The 22,876-nt window shown below is 40.9% G+C and overlaps 2 protein-coding genes and 1 long non-coding RNA gene across 12 annotated transcripts in view; 2 read left to right on the plus strand and 1 right to left on the minus strand.

Moving 5' to 3' along the window:
- Positions 1 to 5,232, minus strand: part of LOC147755977 (uncharacterized) — a 41,188-nt gene extending 35,956 nt beyond the window's left edge. The window contains exons 1-2 of one of the 3 annotated variants that reach the window (XR_015327356.1): positions 4,926 to 5,232; positions 3,962 to 4,335 (exon numbers count right to left, since the gene is read on the minus strand). This is a non-coding gene — a long non-coding RNA (uncharacterized LOC147755977). Of the gene's footprint in view, positions 1 to 3,961; positions 4,372 to 4,925 lie in introns of those variants that run through there. The other 2 variants (XR_015327355.1, XR_015327357.1) reach the window with 2 other exon arrangements.
- Positions 1 to 22,876, plus strand: part of LOC111249229 (tyrosine-protein phosphatase non-receptor type 4-like) — a 61,001-nt gene that overhangs the window by 23,579 nt on the left and 14,546 nt on the right. The gene's annotated exons all lie outside the window — the stretch shown is intronic.
- LOC147755978 (uncharacterized) lies at positions 1,369 to 20,122 on the plus strand. 6 transcript variants are annotated; one of them, XM_086988441.1, is made up of 3 exons: positions 1,369 to 3,719; positions 5,226 to 5,385; positions 18,865 to 20,122. In XM_086988441.1, the coding sequence occupies exons 1-3, from the start codon at positions 3,662 to 3,664 to the stop codon at positions 18,995 to 18,997; spliced, it is 351 nt and encodes a 116-aa protein (XP_086844567.1). In that variant the 5' UTR covers positions 1,369 to 3,661; the 3' UTR covers positions 18,998 to 20,122. The 6 variants fall into 6 exon arrangements, 5 of the variants coding, with proteins under 5 accessions (XP_086844567.1, XP_086844569.1, XP_086844566.1 ...); XM_086988443.1 differs by lacking the exon at positions 18,865 to 20,122 and adding an exon at positions 13,892 to 16,648; XM_086988440.1 differs by lacking the exon at positions 18,865 to 20,122 and adding an exon at positions 13,931 to 16,648.

Consider the following 22,876-nt stretch of genomic DNA (forward strand, 5'->3'; position numbering starts at 1 on the left):
ACCAAGAATGAAATAAAAGATATATACAAATGCGCTAATACTAAAAGATGGCTACCCTTCGTTCGGCACATGTCCGAACCCACAAGTCGTCGTCATCGTCGAAATCATGCTAAAACTTCGTCATATTGAGAGAATCTTGTTTCCTGTAACATGCTGGCGAAAGTTTTCTTCGAAACTGGAACTGTTATGCTGTCGCATTACGAGTCCACATCTTTACGAGTGTCAAACACGTGATGATTTCTTTCCATAGTCTAATTATGCGGCTGTCGGACGTTCTACGTGCTCCCCTATAGCTTTGTTATGGGCAAACGAACGCCGTGTCTCGGAGTGTTGAACCGAAACAACAATCCTAGAACATACCTTATTCGTTTACTTTACCTAGCATTAGGCGCTAGGTGACGCCTAGGCGGTGACGAATAGATACATATAGAACAGGAGTGACTAGGAATCTCCTCGAATTACCGACATACAAAGTAATCCAGATCATTTAGCAGTCACAAACTCTATTGCTTGCGCGACGTTACGCGTCAATGACTAACTCAATTGAATTGTGAAAGCCACAATTCCAGGTGATTTTTACATCCGTTTGGTCGCAGTAGAGCTGTGGAACTGTGTCGAACAATTCCTGTAGTCGCTAACAAGACCCTGCTTTGCAAGTGAAATTTATGAGGGATGACGATATGGTGTAAGATAATGAGTCAGATGTCGATGTAAGCCGATGGCGATGCGAATGATTCCATTAACGTTAAGATGTAAACTGAATTTGGAAGTAGAAATGGCCGTGGTAACGACAAAGTCAGCAAACAGCTTCACCGCTAGTACAAGTAACAAAATCTAACGTGGTAGCCTATTGCCAGCGAAAGGGTTGTTCTATTCGAATTATAACACACAAGGAATACTTCTACGAGCCGACTCAGGGCTTTTGCGGAATTCGGCCTGCAGTCTGATTCGACGCTATGAATAACAATCACTGCCGCTAGGACCTTTCATGCCCAGAGGAAGTTGGTATTTTTAGTGAAAAATAGCATCAATGACGCTGGTCCACATCTGTGACTGTGTACGTGTTGGGTGCTTCTGCACTGAACAACCGAGCGTCCATTTGTTAATTTTACTTGTGCGTCAGACCTGAACGGATTCCGGGGCTCTTGTCAAAGCAGAGGTTAGCCTCGATCGAGTAATAGTTGGAAAGAAGAGAAACAAATAAGATCGACCCGTCGCTTGTACATGCCACAGGCGACGCGCTAGGTTCGTCGCGTAGTCATCAGTTCGAAGCTTTATCGTACGTTAGTTACCACTGTAACCAAACTCTCGAAAAACGATCACAGATAGCCAGTTCTGTATGGACTTAATGAACGTCTCAGGTACGCAATTGGACGTATGTGTTCGCCTACCAATATCGAGTGTCAGGGAGCGCGAAGTTTGCTTAAATTTCGTATTTTGTGTTTAGAAGCATTTCTAATTGATTTAGTAGATCCACTTTGTGGCGTATCACCTCGTTACTCGTTTTTTTCTACGATTGTCTGTTATCAGTCGGTTACAATTTCATGCAGTATATAATCGTGACTTATATATTTTAAACCAAATAAAGGTAAATCGATTTCACCATCTAAGCAGAATTCAATTTCATTAACTTTGTCTGTTAGATGTGATTTACATCTTCCTCATATAAATTTATTTATCTGTACAGTAAAGCCGTTCATCGGTGGCCAAGGCAGCTAGGCCTACGTATGGCAGACAGGTTCATAACTCCCATAAGGACACGGGTAGCTCGTTGGCCTCGCCTGGTGGCTGAGCGGCTGTCCAGTCGTCTGTAGATAATTATTGTCTAGGAATTCAGATAAGGGATCATATCTACATGTATATCTGGGAGCAGATAAGCGGTACAGCGATTCAGTAGTAGAGGCACCACTGGCCACGATATATTACCCAGAAACCCCGCAAATGCTAGGTGCTGATTGGTGTTGCCAACTGAAAATGTTGCCTGGGGCTCGGTGAACAACAGAATTATGTTGTGTATGCAACGTCTTGAATGACAAAGCGACCGGCTATTTTGGGAAACTTCAAGGACTATTCTAGCGTTTAGTAAGTAAGGGAAATGACGTAGCTTATGTGCGTGTATTTTTTGGATTGAAACAGTTTACCTTGTTGTTAGCTTGCTCAGATAACTTAGTAATAAAAAAATTACACCCCTAAAAATATGTCATGACTGGACCGTCGTGTGCAGTGTGAAACGTAGTGGCGAAATGGCTTTGTACGTAATATATTTCGATCTTTGACGTGCATTTATCAGAATTTATCACCATTTATGTATTTTTCTTGAGAAAACTAGGTAGGAGTAACTAGGTACTGCTTTAAAATAGGTACGAGCACTGGAAACAGCGAAAATAGTCAGAATAAATATTTTTTCTTCGTGTGCAGTAAGTCGTCTGCAGATGTCAATGCCGACCTGAAGACTGATCCGGATAGTAATGCATATGACTTAAATACTGACATCGTCTTAAAGGACATGCTGTCTGAAGTTGCGTTTGATTGGTTGATGAAATTTATGGATTATATTGTGAACATAGCTAAGGCTGCCTCGTGTGCTAGTGACTTGATCTTTATGGTGTTCAAGACAAGCCCAAATATTTAGAGCTATATGATTCTTTAACTATGCCCAAATTGACATACTACCCCTATGTGTGGATGCCGTTTTGCCAAAGAAACGTCATTTTGTTTTAAGATGTACAGTAATACATTTAGCATTGCAACGGTTCGCGATCGTTTTCGGTATCACCTTTGCGAACGTTTACTATATAACAGACGGGTTGAGACGATGCTGTTAGATGGCACCAGAAAAACAGGCAAACTTATACAAGTTACTCGCAAGTGACCCTTCTGAAAGTCCAGAACAAAAATTGCGTTTCAATTATCTACTAAACGAGGCAATGGTAATTTCTTCTGTACGGTAACCGTCTAAGTGAAATAATGAGCGAATAAAATCAAAGCATGTTATGCCTACTTACGGAGGGTTACTAGCGATTTTCAAATATACATACTTAATTGAGACAAGTGAGCTTGTTTGAATAAAGTAGATTTGCTACCGTCCTCGTAAAGAGAGTAGGTCTAGTGAAACGATGATTCACTGGATAGTACTAAATAAATAAAGAACAAAAACAAATAAAATGCTTTTCAGAGATGCCTAGGGATACGACTAAACCCTATGGCCCTAGCTAATTCTCTTATCAAAAAGTAAACAAAATTGAATTATTATTAAAGCTATTTATAGCATTCTATGGTAGCCGTTTACTTTTTAAAGACAAATAGTGTTAATTTGTAAACTTTTGCGGTACATGATGCGTTCAACGATCAGTCTTCTTCGTCTAGCCCTATTCGTAGTACAGTCGTATTGTGCAATGTCATTTTGTCATGTATTCACGCATTCTACGTTTCTTGCTCAATATTCAATGAAGAGTTATCGATCGTAAAACCGAATTAACAAACAACCCGCAGTCTATAAAGCAATAAGATTTTACTCATGAGTACGTTAAACGTCCCGCCGTTAGCAAGGTAGGCGCAATTTGAAAACAAATGTTCTATGCGTGAAGGGAACTTTCTACGTACGACAAGTGCAAGCGTCTGCTCTAAGTGTTCGTACTGAAAAACAATTAAACTATTTGAAATGCGCGCCAAAGTCACCAATAACAAAGAGATGAATCGTCTATTGGGACTGTTCGAGTGTAAGTATTGGCAATGGCATTTTCGATGTATTAGCGATGTTGTGAAATTGTATTCAAAGTGTCAAGTGAATTGTTTCTCGTTTATACGTCTATACGAACAATGGCGATTTTTTCACTCGGTATCAGCACCGACTAATCGTGTGGAATCTAACGATGCATACATGGTCCAATGTGTGGGCATCGACCTGTTTGAAGATACCTTCGATGTTCAAACTAGGCTATAGAAATCGATTCATGCTCACCATGAAACCAAGCACGACAATTCCCAAGTTCGACTGCAAGCCGAAGCTTAACACAGAAAGGTCCTTTTTCGATACGACCGTCGTCTGCTTTACTGCTACTGAATGTCTTTTCGCAGTTCATCTTTGTACAGTTACCCCAACCTGGAAAAAGCCTGCCGAATGAAGTAACCTTGGCCACCATAAGAGTGCTGGCTGTCAAAAGCTGACCCTGTCAACATTCCCCGATGCTGTTATTGCTGCTGTTACCACTTTATCCGCCTGCGACAACGGATCTGCACAAAAACTCTTTTTCTGCATCACTTTTACCGCTGCTGCTGTCGTCATTAAAGTTGTTATCCTATTGGCCGATTGCAGCTTTGATGTGAGCGGTACACCTGCTTCGAACATACATCACTGACATTACTAACGACTATTATGTAATCGTCGTGCTTCGTGCAGATTGACGGGGTAGATATCATATCATCTGCCGTACGAGTTGTTTAGTGACGTGAGATTTGGGGTGGGGTGGAAGTGGCAAGAGGCTTTTGGAGGAATATCCTTTGGTCGATCATTACGTTAAAAAGTGATGTATAGAAATGAAAAGGGCTTAGACGCTAGCAGAGGCAACGGTAATACCGAAAGTGACTACATAACGGTTAAGCAACGCACAAAAGGCAACAAAGCACCGGTCCCTCGACGATGTTTATGGCAAGGGTCTAACCTCGAAGGCTTTTAAGAGCTGCGTCTATTTTGCGTTGAAGCTGAAAAAAATCTGACCAATACAACAGTTCAATGTGCTTCGCGGAAAGAAAGCGAAACATTAGCTGGTTGTTATTGTTAGAAAAAACAAGTTACAAAGGAAATAGAATAAAAGCGATGGAGAGAATTATCATAACAAGTAGAGACAGGTGATAGTACGCAATGAAGAAGCTCATATGTATATTTTGAATACAGTTTGGTTAAGTTAACCACAACACGAGATAACCTGTCTGATCTGCGACCCGAGATCTGAACGGCGTTGATTTGGGTAGCCTTCAATTCGATGGGATTGTTAGACCCCGGGATAGTATTGTCACTTAGAAAACTAACATCGTCGTTTTGTGGCGACATATACAGATAATCATTGATAGATGAATTAGGAAATGTCGGCTAACGAATTGGGAAGTGTCGCATCGGTAAAAGGAAAACAATCACGACGAAATTTTTCAATAACGTTAATTGGCGATTGTTGAGTGATGGAACAGCAAATAACGTTGAAGCTGTTTGACCTGTCAACGTCTTTCAGCTCAGACTGTCTTGCCTACTTATGGCTTTTGTCTAGACAACGAACTCTCTATGGTTCGAGTTTTACGCCCGGGTTTGCCGGTTAGGCATTCCATCAGACGACTTGCTCCCAGCATGACACCAACTCTAGACTACAACGTGTTCCTAACATTTGCAGGCAGGTATGTTACTCACCAAGCCATTACGGATCTCTGTCATTATTAAAACAGATACTCACGTGTTGATGAAACCTAAATTATGTGTACTTGTTATTTTTGTCTAATACTCTAACGCGAGTTGTAGCTCTGGACAACGATCCCCGGATCTGAGAATATTGGCACTGTTTCTGAGAACTGCGCATGTGACGGATAAAATTTTTGAAGCGACGTTTTTCTTTCTATGACGACATTAGTTAATGCACTGTAAAAAAAAATAGTGCAGAAGAACTTTAAAGTTAGCTGTTTAATAACTGTAGAGCTACCCTACTTATACGTTATCAATCCTTGCAATAAATGCATTCTTTGATCTTTCTTTACGTGTTTTTTTGAACTGCATAGCTTAGGCTTATATTGCAAGATAAATAGTGCGCAAAAATCCTCATATAATCGGAATTTATTCCACTTGCGTGCGGGTTACGGTTCTTACATATGTATGTAACAATAACTATTACAATATGGTAATGCTTCTTGTTATATGCGTCTGAAGCATTCAGGAAAAGTCAACTGCATTGTTAAGTCTCTATAATAGAAAAAGTGATTAACTTCCTTGCTCCCTCAAGATTTACTCCTAACCTTTGTTTACCTTTCTTTATTGCATTCATGAACTATCAAGCTTTATTAAGCTTCTAGAATAGTATTTTGGTCTCTAACCAGTCAAATTATATATAATCCGCATCTATTAATACAGCCAGAACAGGTTGAATTCGTAATAACCGTTACGAATTTACGACAATCCGTAAATTCTTAATGGTCGTTTCGAGGGTGCGTCCGATATAAAAGCCAGATTATATAGTCGTTGAAACTGAGCTAAGTAAATGTAGCAAGGTAATCGGCCCGTCACTGTGCACAAATGCTGATCCTACCAGCCCGACTAATACCGCTTTCGTCATGAGATGAGTGGTACATAGACGTAGACAATGCTGATAAATAAACATATCGATCGACTGCGCTTATGTTCATGACAACGAAGCAGAACACGAAGGAGATCCAAGTTAGCTTTCAAATGAAAGTGATTTTTAGTGGATTTTCAACACGCTAGTGATATTGTGTGATGACAGTGAAGTAAAACGTTATGATCAACGAAGCGGCGTAACTATCAGCAGAATTTTTTTTTTTTAAATTAAAATGCTATTCTATAGACGAACGGATTGCGCAACCCACTGAAAAGGAGAGAAACTATCTAACTAGTATACTTTGATATGTCAGCTTCATTTTACCTAGACTAGATAATGTTATATATCAGACGGGACCGTATCATACTTCTATTCGTACGATTACATACTGATGCTACCAGCGTCGTTTGGGCGCGAAATTGGGTCGGCTGTTATGACTAAGGCTGTCTTCCTGAAGGAAAATTGCATTGAAAACTATTGCGACGCAACGACTCGACCGCGTTAGTGGTCAGGTTCGACTATAACGATAAAGCAAATTCACCGATTTGGTTCTCCCATTTATTTGAATTTACAGTTCAGATAAAAACTGGGCTTATACGCATCTGCTGCAGAAAGTCAACGATAGATTCTTCATTTTTTAAATCAAAACCAATAAACGCTGATTGATGCCGTAAGTAAGTTCAGTTGATTTCTGCGATGCTACTGTGACGCATCCATGATCGCACGGACGCCGCTCGTTCTGAACGTAGAACGACAGAATGAAAACGGTACGATCTAAGCCTCGTTTAGACTCGAAATAAACGCTCTGTATTAGCTTTGACCTGGGCCAGATTCATTCGAGTTGAGGTATGGGTAACACCGTGCAATACCCATAGGCATCGACTACGTCTTCGTTCTTTCAGCTAGCAGACTGTAAAGTCATTTAAAAGTGTCCACATTTTCATATACACGGTTATTTTAAACGCCGCCAAAAAGCTACTATAGATTCAACTTATATAGAAGCAGGTCATTACTTTTATGCGTTCGCTTTCACTATGGCTGCCCTGAAGGCGATAGAAAGTTTCGGCATTATCTTCGGAAATCTGCTTATTTTAGCGGAGATAAGATAACGACTAGAAAAAGGATCGTTAGCTCAACGTCCACGTCCGTGAAGACTGGATTTGTTCCGACGGAATAATAGTTCTGTTCTGAATGTTTTTAGGCACACGTACAATTCGACACTCTATTTGAGCCAAGTTTAACGATCAGCTGACGACAGACCAGATATCGTTTAGACCATAGCAACGATCTACCTTACGAGCTAATGTATTTTGAATTCGTACGAATTTTTGTTATTAGCGCCATTGACTAGGCTCAATTCGTCGTCTGATTTATATAATCTGACCAAACACCAGCAAAGCAATTAATATATATAGAATCAATATGTCTGACTGGCAGTTCCATAGAGTCGAATAGTCGTATTAAGACGCATCTTTGCCTATATGAGTATTACTGAAACAAGTAAGAACAATGAGGAAAAGGGACCGATCGTTAGGATGCGCATCTCAGAAAGGTTATTAGCGGCATGTATAGGAAGTTTGGTTGGTCGTAGGTTGGTATTCGTCAAGACACGTTACTGTGTATTTTCGACTACGACGCGATACTGCTTTGTTTGACTATACGGTAGAATTGATCATCTAGAACTCTCCAGACGGTTCGACCTAAAAGTTTACTATGAACACAAACATACTGTTTGTTTCAGAAATGGCAGCAAACCATCACACAAAAATGTCGTCGGTACACTTTGCTGGTTTAGAGAAGTTTTCTCAATTATAGCGAACACTCTATCTGTCTTTGGCGTTCCTCACGATTACTGTGTTTACTAGATCACTGCGGTTGCCTAGCGCCCTTTCGAGTCGGATCCCTAATAGACGTCTACGGGCCACATCTATTCTTCGAAGATTAGCTGGCTCGTCACCGTGGCCCGGGTTTTATTCTAAAAGAAAAAGGTCTAGGTAGCTAGGTAGGGCAATTAGCAGAGTGTTATTTTTCACTATAAGCTTGGTAATGGGCCCTAAGGCGGAAATTTCGCCAGGTTCTGTTGATAGCCGTAACAGGACCATTTTAGTTGGCCCTGCTACAGGAACATCTAGCTAAGATGTGACTTCGAAAGCGGCATCGGGTGCGATGTCCTTAATCAATGCATCATGTCTTTTGGAACAAAAGCAGATCAGCATGTAATTTACTTTCAGCCAGGTTGAACGCACAGATTAGCAATTGTTACACTTTTAAATCGCTCAATAACTGTTGTTCTTGTCTATTATTCGAGAGAACATTGCACTACTCCGGCGCTACAGATGTTAGCCCACGCCTGTCAGTTATAGCGCAGTTATCTTTGTACCTAAATATGAAAATCTATCACAGAAAAACACCGAGACTAGAATATGGCGAGGCTAGAGTAACACTGACGAAAACGTTGACAGTGGCGACTGATGGGTGATGCCATTTCGTCGCACATAGACTGACAGACCGTTAGCAGTTGATGAGATGCTTTGGCAAGAGATACATCCGTATGTCCAGATATTCTGGAAGACAGCGTTTGTACTACGCAACGTGGAAAGCACCTGCTAAACATTCGCAACTTAGACAATATTCAGTAAATGATTGAATGTCCAGTAATTATAGTACCACGATCGAGTGGAATATGTATCCCCTTCCTCCTCCCCCTCCTGGATTTCGGGTTTTACGTACGATATCACCGTTAGGCATACCGTTCCATCCGACGGCTGGCTGGCTCGCTCCCAGCCGAAACGAAGCGTGCCTATGTGCGGGTTCGAACCAAGACCACAAAGATAAATGCGTTACTCACTAGTGTTTCACGGGCACATGCAGCCTACATTCGCCTCAAAGCAACTCAGCAACCGCTAAAGTAGAACGCGTTTCGACTCTTGAAAGAAGAAGTATCAATAAAAAACCAAAATAGAACTTGATTGATTCAATCTATTAATAATATATTTATGCTGATGGTTTGTGCGCCAGCATATGAGCACCATGAGGTCACTCGCGGTACTCATATGCTGGAGGATAGGTTCAATACTTGGCCTTTTAACGATTGAGGCAAATATGTAATGACTGAGGTGGCACAATGGCTCCTGTTAATGATGCCTTGATTGCCACGCGAACAGTAAAACATGATGGCGAACTGGGACCTTTTTAGGTATTTGTTATCTACTATCATAGATACTGTTATGATAGACAGGTAGGTCTATAAATGGAGGAAAAGTAATAGTATGTTTCGTGTACAAAGCGAGATTTTCATAGGTAGATAAATTACTCCATCTATGAGTGACACGTTATTGTAATGTTCACAGTCGTACGAACACGTGCGTGTGCAACAATTAGAAACGTGTGGCACGATTCTCTCGAGCGCAGTTTTGTTGTTTCGTTTTTTTTTTTCGTTAAACAATATTTCGTTACTTCCGCTGATTCTTGCTTTAAATAAGTAAATATAATCATCAACGGCTGTCGGCACTTATAATGGCCCTGAGACAGCGCAGTGTGGCGCTGTACTCACTACGAACGTTAGTATCTAGTACAATCAAATTCAATTTACGAGAATAGAGAGAACTATCTGAATCACTATTCGACAATTTGGTTCAGCTCGCTCGTGATGATACCGATTGTGGGTTGCTCGTTGGACCTTCTGTCGCTATTAGTTCTCACCGTCGAAGGTGTTACATAGTAAAATGTATATATATATATATGTTATTATAAAAGCATTCGCTGTGATTTATATCAAGTCAGCCAGTTTGCAACTATTGACAATGTTTCTTCACGTTATAACTGTTATTAAAGGTTAATGGTATATGTCTGACTTTAGGAGCAAGCCGTGGCTCAAGTAAAGGGTCTGAGTCACTGCTCCATATCATTATGACGCCAGGGAAGGTGAGCGCCGTCGATGTTACGTCGTGATACGGAGGAAGTCCGAAAATCGAAAGGTCAGATACCATCATTGTCAATATCGGCAACCGCAGCAGCACTCGTTATCGTAGACAGTTATCTGTCAATAGGACGCCACACAACGGCCGCTCGTCGCCATATAGCCGCTCCAACGGACAGACGTAGGGTTATCAAGAGGCTAAGACTCACTTTTATAGTAACGTCGAAGGTTAGTTTGCATGTAACCGACATGGGCGCTTGGTCTCGCTGTAGCCGTTGTTGATATTGTAGTAATACAGGTGCGATTTCTAGCCGCGATGGCCGGTAGCGATATTTGAAATCGACGCCTTTCTCTAGGGCCGCTGTCTTCCACGGCGACGATGACGACGACGTTGCCGCCGCAGTCGCAAGCCAATTATAAATAAATATGCTAAAATAACAACGCTAGACAATAAGGATAACGATTATCATAGACGTAATAATATGGTGAATATCACGGGTAGTGGACCACTTCTACTCATAATATAGTGTGTACGTAACTGGCCCAAATCATCCGGATGATTTCCCACGAGGAGCATCGCCCATATGAACATGTATGCCTGTAATCGCACACGCATATAACATCCGTAAAAGACTTTCAATTCAAGATTCCTCGGGAGCCACTGCCGTTCCATCGGATTGTATCGCCCTGTGATCCAACTGGTTCTACACATGCGTCTATTACGCTCCGTGTAGAAAGAACTTGATTTCATTGTTCGATACTGGTACAACCTACCGTACACATGTAGTAGTTCAACATGTGCTACGCATTTTGTCACTCGCTGCCTCAATGTATATTTTCTTAACGAGCCATTTGTTTCATTTTAGCGAATGGAAGTTGGACTAACAAACTTCCCGCTTACGATCAACGTTGCCACCGTCGCTGCAAGCATCACCAATAGCAGCACAAATAACGGGACTAACAAAAACAACAACTTTCAGCAGAGATGAACGCCTGATGCGAAAAAAGATGATCAGCGTCTCGTTTGAGCCCCATTAGCGCAATAACTTCGGTACGGCGGTAATAAAAGCAGCTTGACGAGTGGGCGCTTGTAACTGGTGCGGATCTTTCAAAGGGTTAATAGCGTACGGTCTAAAACATTACGCACACACTCAACCCTTCGCCGTTGGCCTTACAATCAATCGTTTGCCAGGTCCGGTCCCATTACGAGGCGGTTGGATACGCTCGGCCACCGTTGCCATCGCCGTTGTCGTCTGCACGACGCCGACCGATGAGTTTATAATCTTTTTCTAGTGCAGCATTCTTCATCGACGAAAGGACGCGGTTCGTACTATGGTTCACAGCGGTGGCGTGAGGTAAATGTGGCTTTTTATCCTCTGCTGTTGTTGTGGCTGACGTGTTCTAGACTGAAGTTTGGTATCGTTGTTACAGCTGCTAGCGTTAATGTTAAACGATAATTACCTGTCCGTACGTCAATGTGACTAGAGCTGTTGTTATCTACGAGGGTCGTCCTTTGGGTTGGTTGTCAGCTGGAACACTTCACTTGGCCTACGGCGTGGCAATACGTCGCCGGCCCACGCATATGAGATCTATCAACCTGTGTAGACTTCGTCGCCTAGACTTCTTAACCGCTGCTCATGCTGTTGTATAGAACGTTATTATTAGTCATCGTTTGCTATCGTTCCTATTCAACCGCCGTCGTAGCTGTCGTTGAGAGTAACTGATAAATGCTCCCGCTGCTAATGGAGCCACAGTTGCTAATACTACTTCGACGTTTTCCATCTATGTGATCACCTCGCTGTCACGATGCCGAAACGATGAAAATGTAATTTATTGAATATGGCATTAGACGTAATAATCTTCCGTCGACGCTGAAATGGAACACTCCCCCCCCCCCCCCCCCGGCCCGTCCTAAATATGTCACATTCTGTGATACGAATTTACGTTCGTCAAGGCCCTATACTGCCACAATTTTTATCATTCGAAAAATAAGTACGCTGACCAGGGTTAAAACTAAAGGGTGAATTGATCGAGATTGGAGTTAGTAATTGGCATAGAGTACGTTTGGCTTTTTCACCACATTGTCATCACATAAAAAGGCCATACCGATGATATTGACTACGGCTGATATGTTGACGAGATGCTATAAAATGTCGACGTAAATGCTCCAACAAGTCCAACAACACCATTATAAGCTGGTTAATTGCTTTCTAATAACAAACTAACCGGGATGAACCGGTCTGTGATAAATTGCGATCATTATCTAGCGAGCATTGGACTCCGTTTGACAGTAAGGGCAGTATAACTACGTAACGAACACTCTTCGTATATGTATCTGCATTTAATAGAGTTCGTACTAAAATTATTGGCCCAGAGATATCTCGACAGCTATAAACTGCCAAAACTACTAATACGAACCTGTGTTCTAATAAGCCTAGTTAAAATTACATTATAACTTATCTCTTGTTATCCTCATCTTGATTAGAAGGCACAATGCACTAATTAATCGTTGTCTTCTTTTTTTTGTTTATTTCCAGGTAAGCATCCCTATTTGGATCTTAAACGCTTCATTTATCAAGAGTATGTATATGCAATTTTTTTAGGAAGCTCATTATTAATGTCAGGAAAAAAAAAAGAAACTTGACGCCAGAAAAAAAAACAGAAAGAATGAACGGCAATCCTAACCACCTAGTCAGTACTATATATATAAAACTGGCTATAAAGCAAGAGCAATAAACACTGTTCCAAGGAGAACTTTCCATTCGGGGCAGTCAACAAGTAGATTACCTCTACTCGAACGCAAAACATAAATGTACCATTAATCTGGCTAAAAACACTTCCCCTTGAAGCATTTTCTTAGAAATCTATGCCCACATTACTTTTGCCATGATTGCCATGTTTGCAATAAATATTTCTAGCTGCAAATTAAGTGACATTATATAACGCGTCATTTTCAAAACAGGGTTTTGGCTTTATAAATATTGACTACAGAGGTGTATGCGTTATATAAGTAGCAGTCAATCAAGATACTATTTCCAGGCATCTGTCGTTTGGAATATGGAAAAAGTTCACAAGAATATAGTCCGTAACCTCCGTGTCCCCTACACACATACTACGCTAGTTAAGAGGAACGGGAGTTTAATACCATCGGATGCTTAATGGCCCAGCATAACATAGGCTAGCTATTCCAGACGTAAATGTGTGGTCGTACTATCAGATTTAAGCTGCTTGTTTTCAGCAGCTATAGTACTGGTTCAGATCTTGTTTTAGTCAATTTGTTCCTAGATTTTTGGATCCCGGCGAGGTTGACTAATTTTCCTATTGAGTTTAATATATCCTGTTAACAAGAGAGGACATTTCGAATTGCTAAACATATTCTGATCGAAATCACAAACACAACCCAAAAAAGTTGATACGATGTTCTCCCAGGGGTGGCATCCCAGGGACTCCTACCCTAGTTCGTGATTGTAGTAATATATCGATAATACATTTACTATTCTTCCTCCATTCGAAATAATTCTTTCAATTCAGCTATTGCCTTTTTAAAGCATTTTTATGTCTATGTAAGACAGTTTGAAGCAAATTCAACATTAGTTGATGTTCTTTACAATCATGCTCCCATCTTGTATCCTATACCTTTTCGTCTTGTCTGTGTCAGGGATACCCTGCAACTTCCCAGTCAATAACGCGTTGCCAGTTCTTCACAGGGTAAGGCAAACGTCTCTGGGAAACCACTACGGCGTCCACCGGATTCGATGGCGTTTGATGCGCGCACGGATCGCCCATTCAACAGCTTTACTACCTATGTGATATTTTTTGCTTGTCAGAGAAAAAAAAAGCTTATCCCCTGATAAATATCACACTGGTTAGTAGCATTCATTTGAACACAGGGAGGATTTATCTACCGCACCGAAATCAGATAGAAACGGCGGGTTTAACTTCGTGTGACGGTAGTAGACGCGGTATTCTTGTCGAAATCGAACTGGGGATGTAACCAGTTCCCAGCAGACTGGCGTTGTTTACGCATAGGATTTTTGTGGCTGATGGCGGCCACGGGCCTATTGCAAAGGTGTTTGCTCGGTAATAAGCTTACTAGCCACGATGTTGAGTTCGCCAAAAGAAACTAAGTATTACTCTATCCACCGGTATGGTAGAACAGCTGCTAAGATCGAACGATTTGACATTCGTATAGTTTGGAAAACAGCTCACTAGTACGTCGAAGACATTAACGGGAATATTTTCCTGCCGGCGTAGACAATATGATAATTAAATGCTAAGCTATAATTATGATACAACAGTGGAATGCTGAAGAGGATAATAACATAAAAAATATAGAGGTTATCGCGGTCGCGCTTACCTTGCTAATCCTACAGTAAATGCTATGTCATTGGCCTTTTGTTCCTTCTGGATCCATCGACCGATTTTCATTTTGTGAATTTTATATTAGTGAGCAGCATAGATAGCATAAAATCTGTTTAATTTCTTGACTATTTCGTCTAAGACAACAATTGTCTCTTCTCTCGCAGCGGCACATAGCCGTTCTCGTACGATGTAGTGATTTGGAACTATTAAACGTGACTTGGGTGTACTCACAAAAATACGTGTAAATAAATAAGGGAATCTACGGTAATTTTGTTACCTCCTAAAATCGAGGTATTGGATACTGTCATTTACAAAATGTTATCCTTGTTAAGTTCTAGCCCTAGTTAAGGGATGCCGCTATGTGGACATTAAATATGTCTTCTGGGGGATTAAAAAACTTCACGATCGTTTACAAGAGTCGTCTTTGAACAAGAACATTTGAACAATAATTTTCGGCTAAACATTGAAGACGCCCGGGCTTGCAATAGCCTGAAGCTACCGCCACATTAAACATAGAACGTACGTCCTATGTTTAATGTGGCGGTACTGTACGCCTGTAAGCACATGTGTATACACTACACTTAAAACTCGTACTTCCCTATTATAGTACTATGGATTCAGCTACCTTTTATGTGGCGCCGTTCACTGCGACCGTAACTATCAGCATATTCGATCCGAGAGAAATAAGCATTGCGTTGAAATCACATAGACAGCAAATGTAAATGTATGAGCTGTTTTGCCAATACATTATGTTAAATACGTTACTTAGTCGGGCGTGTGCTTTTGACACGTATGCGTATGGCCACAAAGAAGCATGTCTACCTTTTATTGCCTGTTTCGATGGCCGTCTACTACAGCCCTCGTCGAGATCGCTTTGCGTTGGCACGGAATATTCCCACGTGAACGTGGGATGGCCTCAGACCCCGTCTTGCAGGTAGCATCTTAATATTAATAAGAAAAAAATAATTATTATTGCTATCAAAATTTTAGATGAATACATTAGTAATTAATATATTATAGCACAGTATGTGTGGTAATACGTGCCAAGATTAAAGCACGCGGAGTGCGTTCAATAAGCTGTTTAAGCAAGCATACGTGTTTGATATTTCTGCGTTAGGAACGCGTTTGGTAAGCGTCTTATAAAGCTATGTGTGTCTTATATATATCGATATATTTGGATGCGTGCTTTTGTGTGTATAGAAAAGAATTTTCGTAAAAAAGTGAGCGAGCGAGCCGAATTGGCGAAAATGGTTCGATAGAGTGATCTTCAAAAGACGACGGTAAGGAGAGTCCCGTGAAACATTACGTACGGTCGCTGTGACGCTCGCTATTGCTGATGCCATTTGTTAAACAAAAAAATAGCGCCTCGGTGACATTGCAATATGATGAGTGCCGGCAATCATTGAAATTGGTGGTGATAGTAAGAGAAACGCGATTGTCGAGCTAAATCAATACGTCCGAGCTTCAAATCATTTAGGTGGAAGGCGGGGGGAGGGGGGAATAAGCGTGTTGCAGCCCGAACCCCACGAGCAGGTTACGCGGCAACGACCAAGAGGCCAAGGAACTAGAATGGAAAGCGCAAATAAAATTAAATATATGTAGTTCTTGTGTACTTTTATCTCCCTATTGTTTAAAATTGGTAGCGCAGGTGATTGTGTGCAGACGTCGCATTTGTCTTCATCCAATTTAGGGCATTTGCTCATCAAATAGGCTTTTTCTAGCTTACACGTGTGTTTGCAAATGTCTTTTTAGTAGTTTATTGCAGTAAGTACTCTGGGTGAATATTGAAACTTTGACACCGGCTGCTGCCAACGTCACTGTCAACGGGCAAAATATGGATTTGTAAACAATCGATAGCTCGTAATAAATAATGGTGTACCTTACTAAGACAAAAGCACAGGAGAAACTTATCGTCTGAATGGTGCACAGATGGATAGTTATGTAAATAAGTAATAGGCGACGCTTTTTCTTCTAGGCTTATGGTGAGCTACTGCAAGACAGCAACGCATGTAATCGCGATGAAGGGAAAATAAAAATCCGTCAAGTAACTAGATTTTATGTTGTATCTTTCAGATTTATCTGATGTTAGCTAGTTTACACAGATAAACCTAATACTGCACAATGACAAAACCCAGCTTTGATCAAAATCATGAAATCGAAAAATCACTGTCTATATGATAGCATGGCAGATGTATAGTTAGTGGAAAAACTTATATTGACAGATAGCATTTTTAGAAAAAAACCAAAATTTATTCAACAACAGCATTGTTTTATTATTTGGCTGCCATCTTTTGACGGATCGAACTGTAGACGTTACTTAGACAATATTGGCACAACACACTAACCTAAAAAGACACCTTTACCGTAAAGTAATACTAAAAGTGTGTCTTTTGTATGTTAGAAGTCTCGCCGATTGTAGCACCATTTCCTCTGTCACCTCGAGGAACTTCAGAGACCCTGGCAAGAGGCCGATTAGACTCTTCTTCTATTTCGACAACTATAATGAACCTGTGATCTTCGAAGGTCTGACCGCTCGAGTCTTTAACCTACTATTTAATGGGCTGCTAAACGGTCGGTCGTCTACTATATACACGTATCTATATATTATAAAGCGATGATTTTTGTTCTGGATAATCTGGATCGTGACTTATCGGACAAGCCCTACTTTTTAGCAGCGCTACAGTTTTACATATATACTGAATGACTTTATATATATATCCTATATTTTGAATTGAGTGGCAGAACTTTAATTTAAATCGTTCAATTCGTAAATACAAGCGATAAATTATATTTGTTTCTATTATATATGTATACAAATTTATACATGCAATAGATTCGAGGCAAAACCTTCTCTATAATAATTAAAAAAGATCCGATGTTATTATCGTCATTCTACTAACATAGTTTTCGTCTTCTGTTATCGTTTCTGATTTCGTCGACGTACATTTATTTATGCGTGTTAATACGTCGTCCTGCTGATATAAAATACTTGACCGAGCTTTGTCGAAGCTCGAATAAAAATATATAGATTATTATCGGCCCACCTCGATGATGTGTGGGAGTACCATAGTGCTTTAGTGCCTCAACGTAGCTGAGTATTTCACTAGTAGGCCAATAGCAGCAGGCTTGCGTTTTATAAACTCAAAAACGGTGGCAAATTTATAATTAGGGCGACATTTATGCCAGTTTTGTTTGGAACTTCACACTACACAGATTTACTTACTTATTTGGTTTGGCCGATTTCTTATACTTCGTTAGATGTCTCGAACATCTACAAATTAAAGAAAAATATATATACGATAGATGAAGGCATCAAAGATATGCTGTTGGTAAAAGAATATCAAGTGTGTGTGCTTGCTTGGTATCAAGCACAATACTCCGGCTCACTGATACCAGAATTTTTTTTTATTGAGTCCATATAAAGGTAACAAAGATGAATAACACAATGGCACACAATTGTACGTCATACCGTACGTATGACATGCATAGTAAACTGATTGAGATGCGAACGATATGGACAGAAACAGATCCCCGATTGTGGTACCGCCTGCGTCACAGCACATAGCTATTCCTCACTCTAGTCCTCCGCTTTTGTGAAACCGGTTATGCAAAACAATGTGATATAAATAATATCAGGAAAATACTATACCAAAATTATCTCGATAATACACCCTCACTGTAATTATGTCGGTTCTATTCGTAATGTCGTACTGACCCAACATGCTTTGTTCTACCTATAAATCCTATTTAGATGCCGTGAATAATGAAGCCCAGGCGCAATGCAGGATGTCCGAATACCCACCCAATATCAGACTATCGTATTGTATCTCGGACCATATTTACACACACATTATAGATATATTACCTGCATACGTATACTTTCTATCTGATTGATGAAGCATCGCCGCTGTTACCGTTGTGATTTTAATACGAATGTAATCAGCGCCGATCAATACTTCGAAGTAATTACGGCCTAGAGCTTTTCCCTTTGTATTAATTCGCAAAAATAACTGCGGTATCTCTATTAACGCCATTATGGCGTTCAACCCTCAACTGCGATTACATCGCGTTCGCCATTGTTGGAAGATTAACAGGTCGAAAGCAGGCCAACGACGAAGTTAGGAAAGAACTTCATATCAGTGGAACTTGAGCTCTTTGTAACAGTCGAGTCGTAACAACAGTAAATCGTTACTTTATTGTTGTGCGTCTGACCGTAAGGTATTGAAACAAACCATTTACCTTGTCGTTAAATTAATCATCGAATTGCAGCACAAGGCCTATCACCAGCGACGGTCGCTTTAGGCAACGTAGACGCTATTTGACAAAGGAAACCAGGTGTGTTACTCTCGAAAGGACACGTTCTTGCTACATGAAGCGGACCTTCGACATATTTCGGAGTTGAATGAGAAGCGAGAAAGCAAATTCAATGAGAAATTCAAACAATAGGCCATAAAGGACTTTCGATGCGTGAGAGAGAAGAGCAGTGTTCCGTCTAGACAGGCGAACTATTAATCGTTCGACGTGCTTCGCTGACTTTGGCTATATTATTGATGGTAAATTGCCTGGGTCTAAGCTTAGCATGGATGGAATGTTTACGCCGATATTGCTAGAATTTGAATTTATATCTTGGGAAACACCGACCAAACATGAGTTTTAGGGCTTATCAGCTGCACATATGTGTTACCCTATGTTTGAATAAGGAAAGTCATATATTACAGTACTTATGGGATTTCGATATAAGATATAGGATAATAATAAATTTTTGACGAATTACCAAAGCTAACAGAACTGTACTATAGGTTGCGTAATTCATCTCTGTAGCTAAGGTAAAAAGCAGCATGACTTTTCTGTCGTTATCATTCTGATTAACAAAGGTAGCTAAAAAACAACCGGTTTTCACGACAGTTACGTAAGCGCGTATAGTCGCTGCCGACGGTATTGTGAATTAACGTGTAGCTGTCTATCTCTAAAGTGCGTTCTGTAGTTCCCAGTTAGATAATACGTTTTTATACCGATCGGTTCTTCTCGTTATCTTCTAATCAACTACAACCAAGGCCTAAACCAGGGCAAATTTAGGGCAAGTATAAAAGCCGAAAAACCAAACAAATTCAACTATCCCCGATTGCATTTAAACTAAGGGTAAATGTTTTGCGTGAAAATTTGCCTTTCTCTATCTGGATCACGGTCGCTTTGCGTCATAAGTCTTGGAGTCATCACGTTTAGTCGACCAGCTGAATCGAGTGACGAAAGTCTATAATCAACCAACGGTGTTATAGCTAGATAATATATATATATATATATATATATATAAAGGGAAGTTAGCTAAACTTATTTCTTGTGCATTTACATCTCGGGCTTTGCTCGTGGTGCTCAAAGCGACTTGTTCCCGCTGACACTTCTAGCAATCGCCGCATCCATTCGCAGGTATGATCGGCAGGTAGACCGAGAACTCGTATGTCTTGTTTGGGCAGCTTCGTAAGTAAAGTAGGTAACGCCATCTATGCAGCCTGTCACCTTAGTTAAAGTTAATCTATTTAATTGTAAACGTTTCTCGCCGTTTACACAGGAAGACGTTGCTGGCCAAAGGCTGCTTGCGACTGCTCACAGACACTACCGCTATACGATAAGATTTATAACCAAAAGAGGGTGTCTGTCCAGGTGTTACTTCGCGCGATCGATTTACCGGCTAAAATTGTGATTCGATGCTATTCTTTTCGACGAAAAAAAGAACGATGAATTTGATCACTCAGTTTCAATGCTCGATCCGAGTTTGATTTTGGCTCTTCAAGTCTTACCCGACTAGAACTAACACGTCACCACTATCTTCTTCTTTCCCGTTGCGTTATATGTGTAAAACATGAAACACCTGAACGTACAGAATTGCAAAACAATGACCAGACCGAGAATCCGGAACCATTTCGGAACAGACTCACTGATACGACCACAGTTGATGAACGCTTCAAGTTATACCAGGAACCACAAGGCCAGTAAATTGTTGAAAATATAGTAAAGGTCGATCATCTGCGACAAAGCCAGACGGCCCCCAACTAAATTGGACACAGGTCGATGGCGGGCGAACAATTCGTCGAGCAAAACAGGCAAATATGTAGGAAAGTTGAATTTAACTTTGAGGTATATTTTTTTTAGCCTGGATCCAATGTTGGCGCTCTACCGGACTCTACTGGACAGAGTATCCTACACACAGAGAGTACAAAGAAAAACTAAGGTGACCCATTACAGTCTAGCATTATGTCTAGCACGCCGGTCAATACGGTAATCGACTAGAAATGTCGAAGGCACCGTATACGTCTAGCGGCTAAACGTGTGGCTACACATGGTTGACTGCTGTGGCCTTCCAGGGCCAAATTCCAGCTAAAATGAACGTTTCAACTATAATACTATTAATTGTAACGACATCGGGAGATTTCGCCAGAATGTTCATCGATCGTTTGGAATAAAATCGTTTTCACATGCTGTTACCTATTAACTGATTGACTGATTCCTCCTGAGCCCGAAGACAAACAGTTTTCTTTTGTCGTTGTTCGATCTCGATCGATATTCGAATTTAGATAGCGTCAAGACTTCTGGACGTCCATCTCGGTCTCAAGCTCGCAATACGATCGTATTGCCTCTCCATGGCGGCCAGATCACCAATGTGCTGTCTGCTACCGCTAGTAGCTTAAAATTCTTAATTAATTTCCAAAAATATACTCTACGCTATTGTTCTCTTGTACACGCGACTGCTTTGTGCATCGATATCATAAGTGGACGATTTGTGCCAATGAAACTTCACTTTTTGACCCTGGCTAAGGTGCAGGTCTTCGCTTCAGTATCTATTCGAACGCACGGCAATCATTTCATACTTAGATATCATATAAGCTTCGATTTTTTATACAGAATGCGAAAGCTAGCGGGGAAACACAAGATGCACGTACAAATACACTCCAATTCGGATCAAAGAGATGAAAACAAATGACACCAGAGGGCACCCATAACTTGATCGAAAGTCGAGGTAATTAAGTGATAATCCTTAAGCTCGCTCGCCGTTTTGGAAAAATTGTCAATGGCAAGCTGTTGACGTGATGCGGATAAACAAGATTCAGACGAGCCCCGCTCAGGTTGATGTCACGGATACATAGGACGGCGCCAATATAGCCAAACAGTTACACGGACTCAACGCAGGTCACGCTCTGAGCGGTGGATCGTTCGGTAACGGCGTTTGGTTAACGTCGTGGCTGCGGCGGCGGCGGCCGCCTTCGCCGGTCGGTCTTTATATAACGATCGCAAACAAGGACCCCTTTTGCCTTCTATTCTAGATGGAAGTAGATCGTCTTCCAAGGCATCTGAAGGAATATTCTAGTGGCCTGTACAATATTGGCTGCGGTTCCTTTAGCGGTACAATCACATGGCTGGCTGTGTGTGCGTCTCTGTTAGCTTACGGGCTGCATTCAGGGCACGCTGCGATTGCTGTGCACTTTCTTAGATCATAACATGAGTAAGTCTCCAACTGAAGAGCATCTTCAAGTGAACTCTATTGTTGACAATAGTTATTCACAAACATGAACGCCAAACATTCCGCCGCACCGAAAATGTCCATCCCAGCTCTAATAAGATTCGTGAAGAGTAATGATCGCGACTATGTAACGACAATCCATGTCAGCTCAATGTAGTCGCTAAGGCCGGGCGTGCAAGTTATCTTATGTCAAACTATTGACGCCGCTGTAAGTGGCAAATGGCAAAAAGCTCATTGCCAAACAGGAGGTTACTGAACTTGCGTCTCTTGCGGAAGGATGATTGCAAGGCTTTATCGGTACGACAATTCAAAATCCGTATTATATAGTTGTTCAGAAACACGATTCCGGCCTTAGTCCTTTTTCAAAAATCCCGCCCTGGCTATCTCGGGGTTCATACAGTCAAATGTGTACCGATGTTAGTTTCACATCAGTATGTGAATAGCTGATTTTACATGTATGTATTCATTGAGCCATAGATGAAGATGTTGATCAGAAACTATTTGATCAATAATACATTAAGAACGTCGGTTGACGGCAAGTTTAATTAGAACACGTTTGTTTTGGTTAATTTTAAACAGCGACAAATTATCTTAAAGTGTAATACGAGCTTGGCTTTCGGGGTCGATCTTATGTGCCGAAACACTGATGCTGCTTAAATATATCGTGAGCCATTTTACGGACGCAGCTACGAACGGTGATATTTTTAATTGAATAGTAATGCTTTGTTGACATACATACGCGTCTCCCTTATAAGGCTCTAGTGTAGA

The sequence above is a fragment of the Varroa destructor genome, unplaced genomic scaffold, assembly GCF_002443255.2.
Source record: "Varroa destructor unplaced genomic scaffold, Vdes_3.0 BEIS01000004.1, whole genome shotgun sequence".
NCBI classification, from domain to species: Eukaryota; Metazoa; Arthropoda; class Arachnida; order Mesostigmata; family Varroidae; genus Varroa; species Varroa destructor.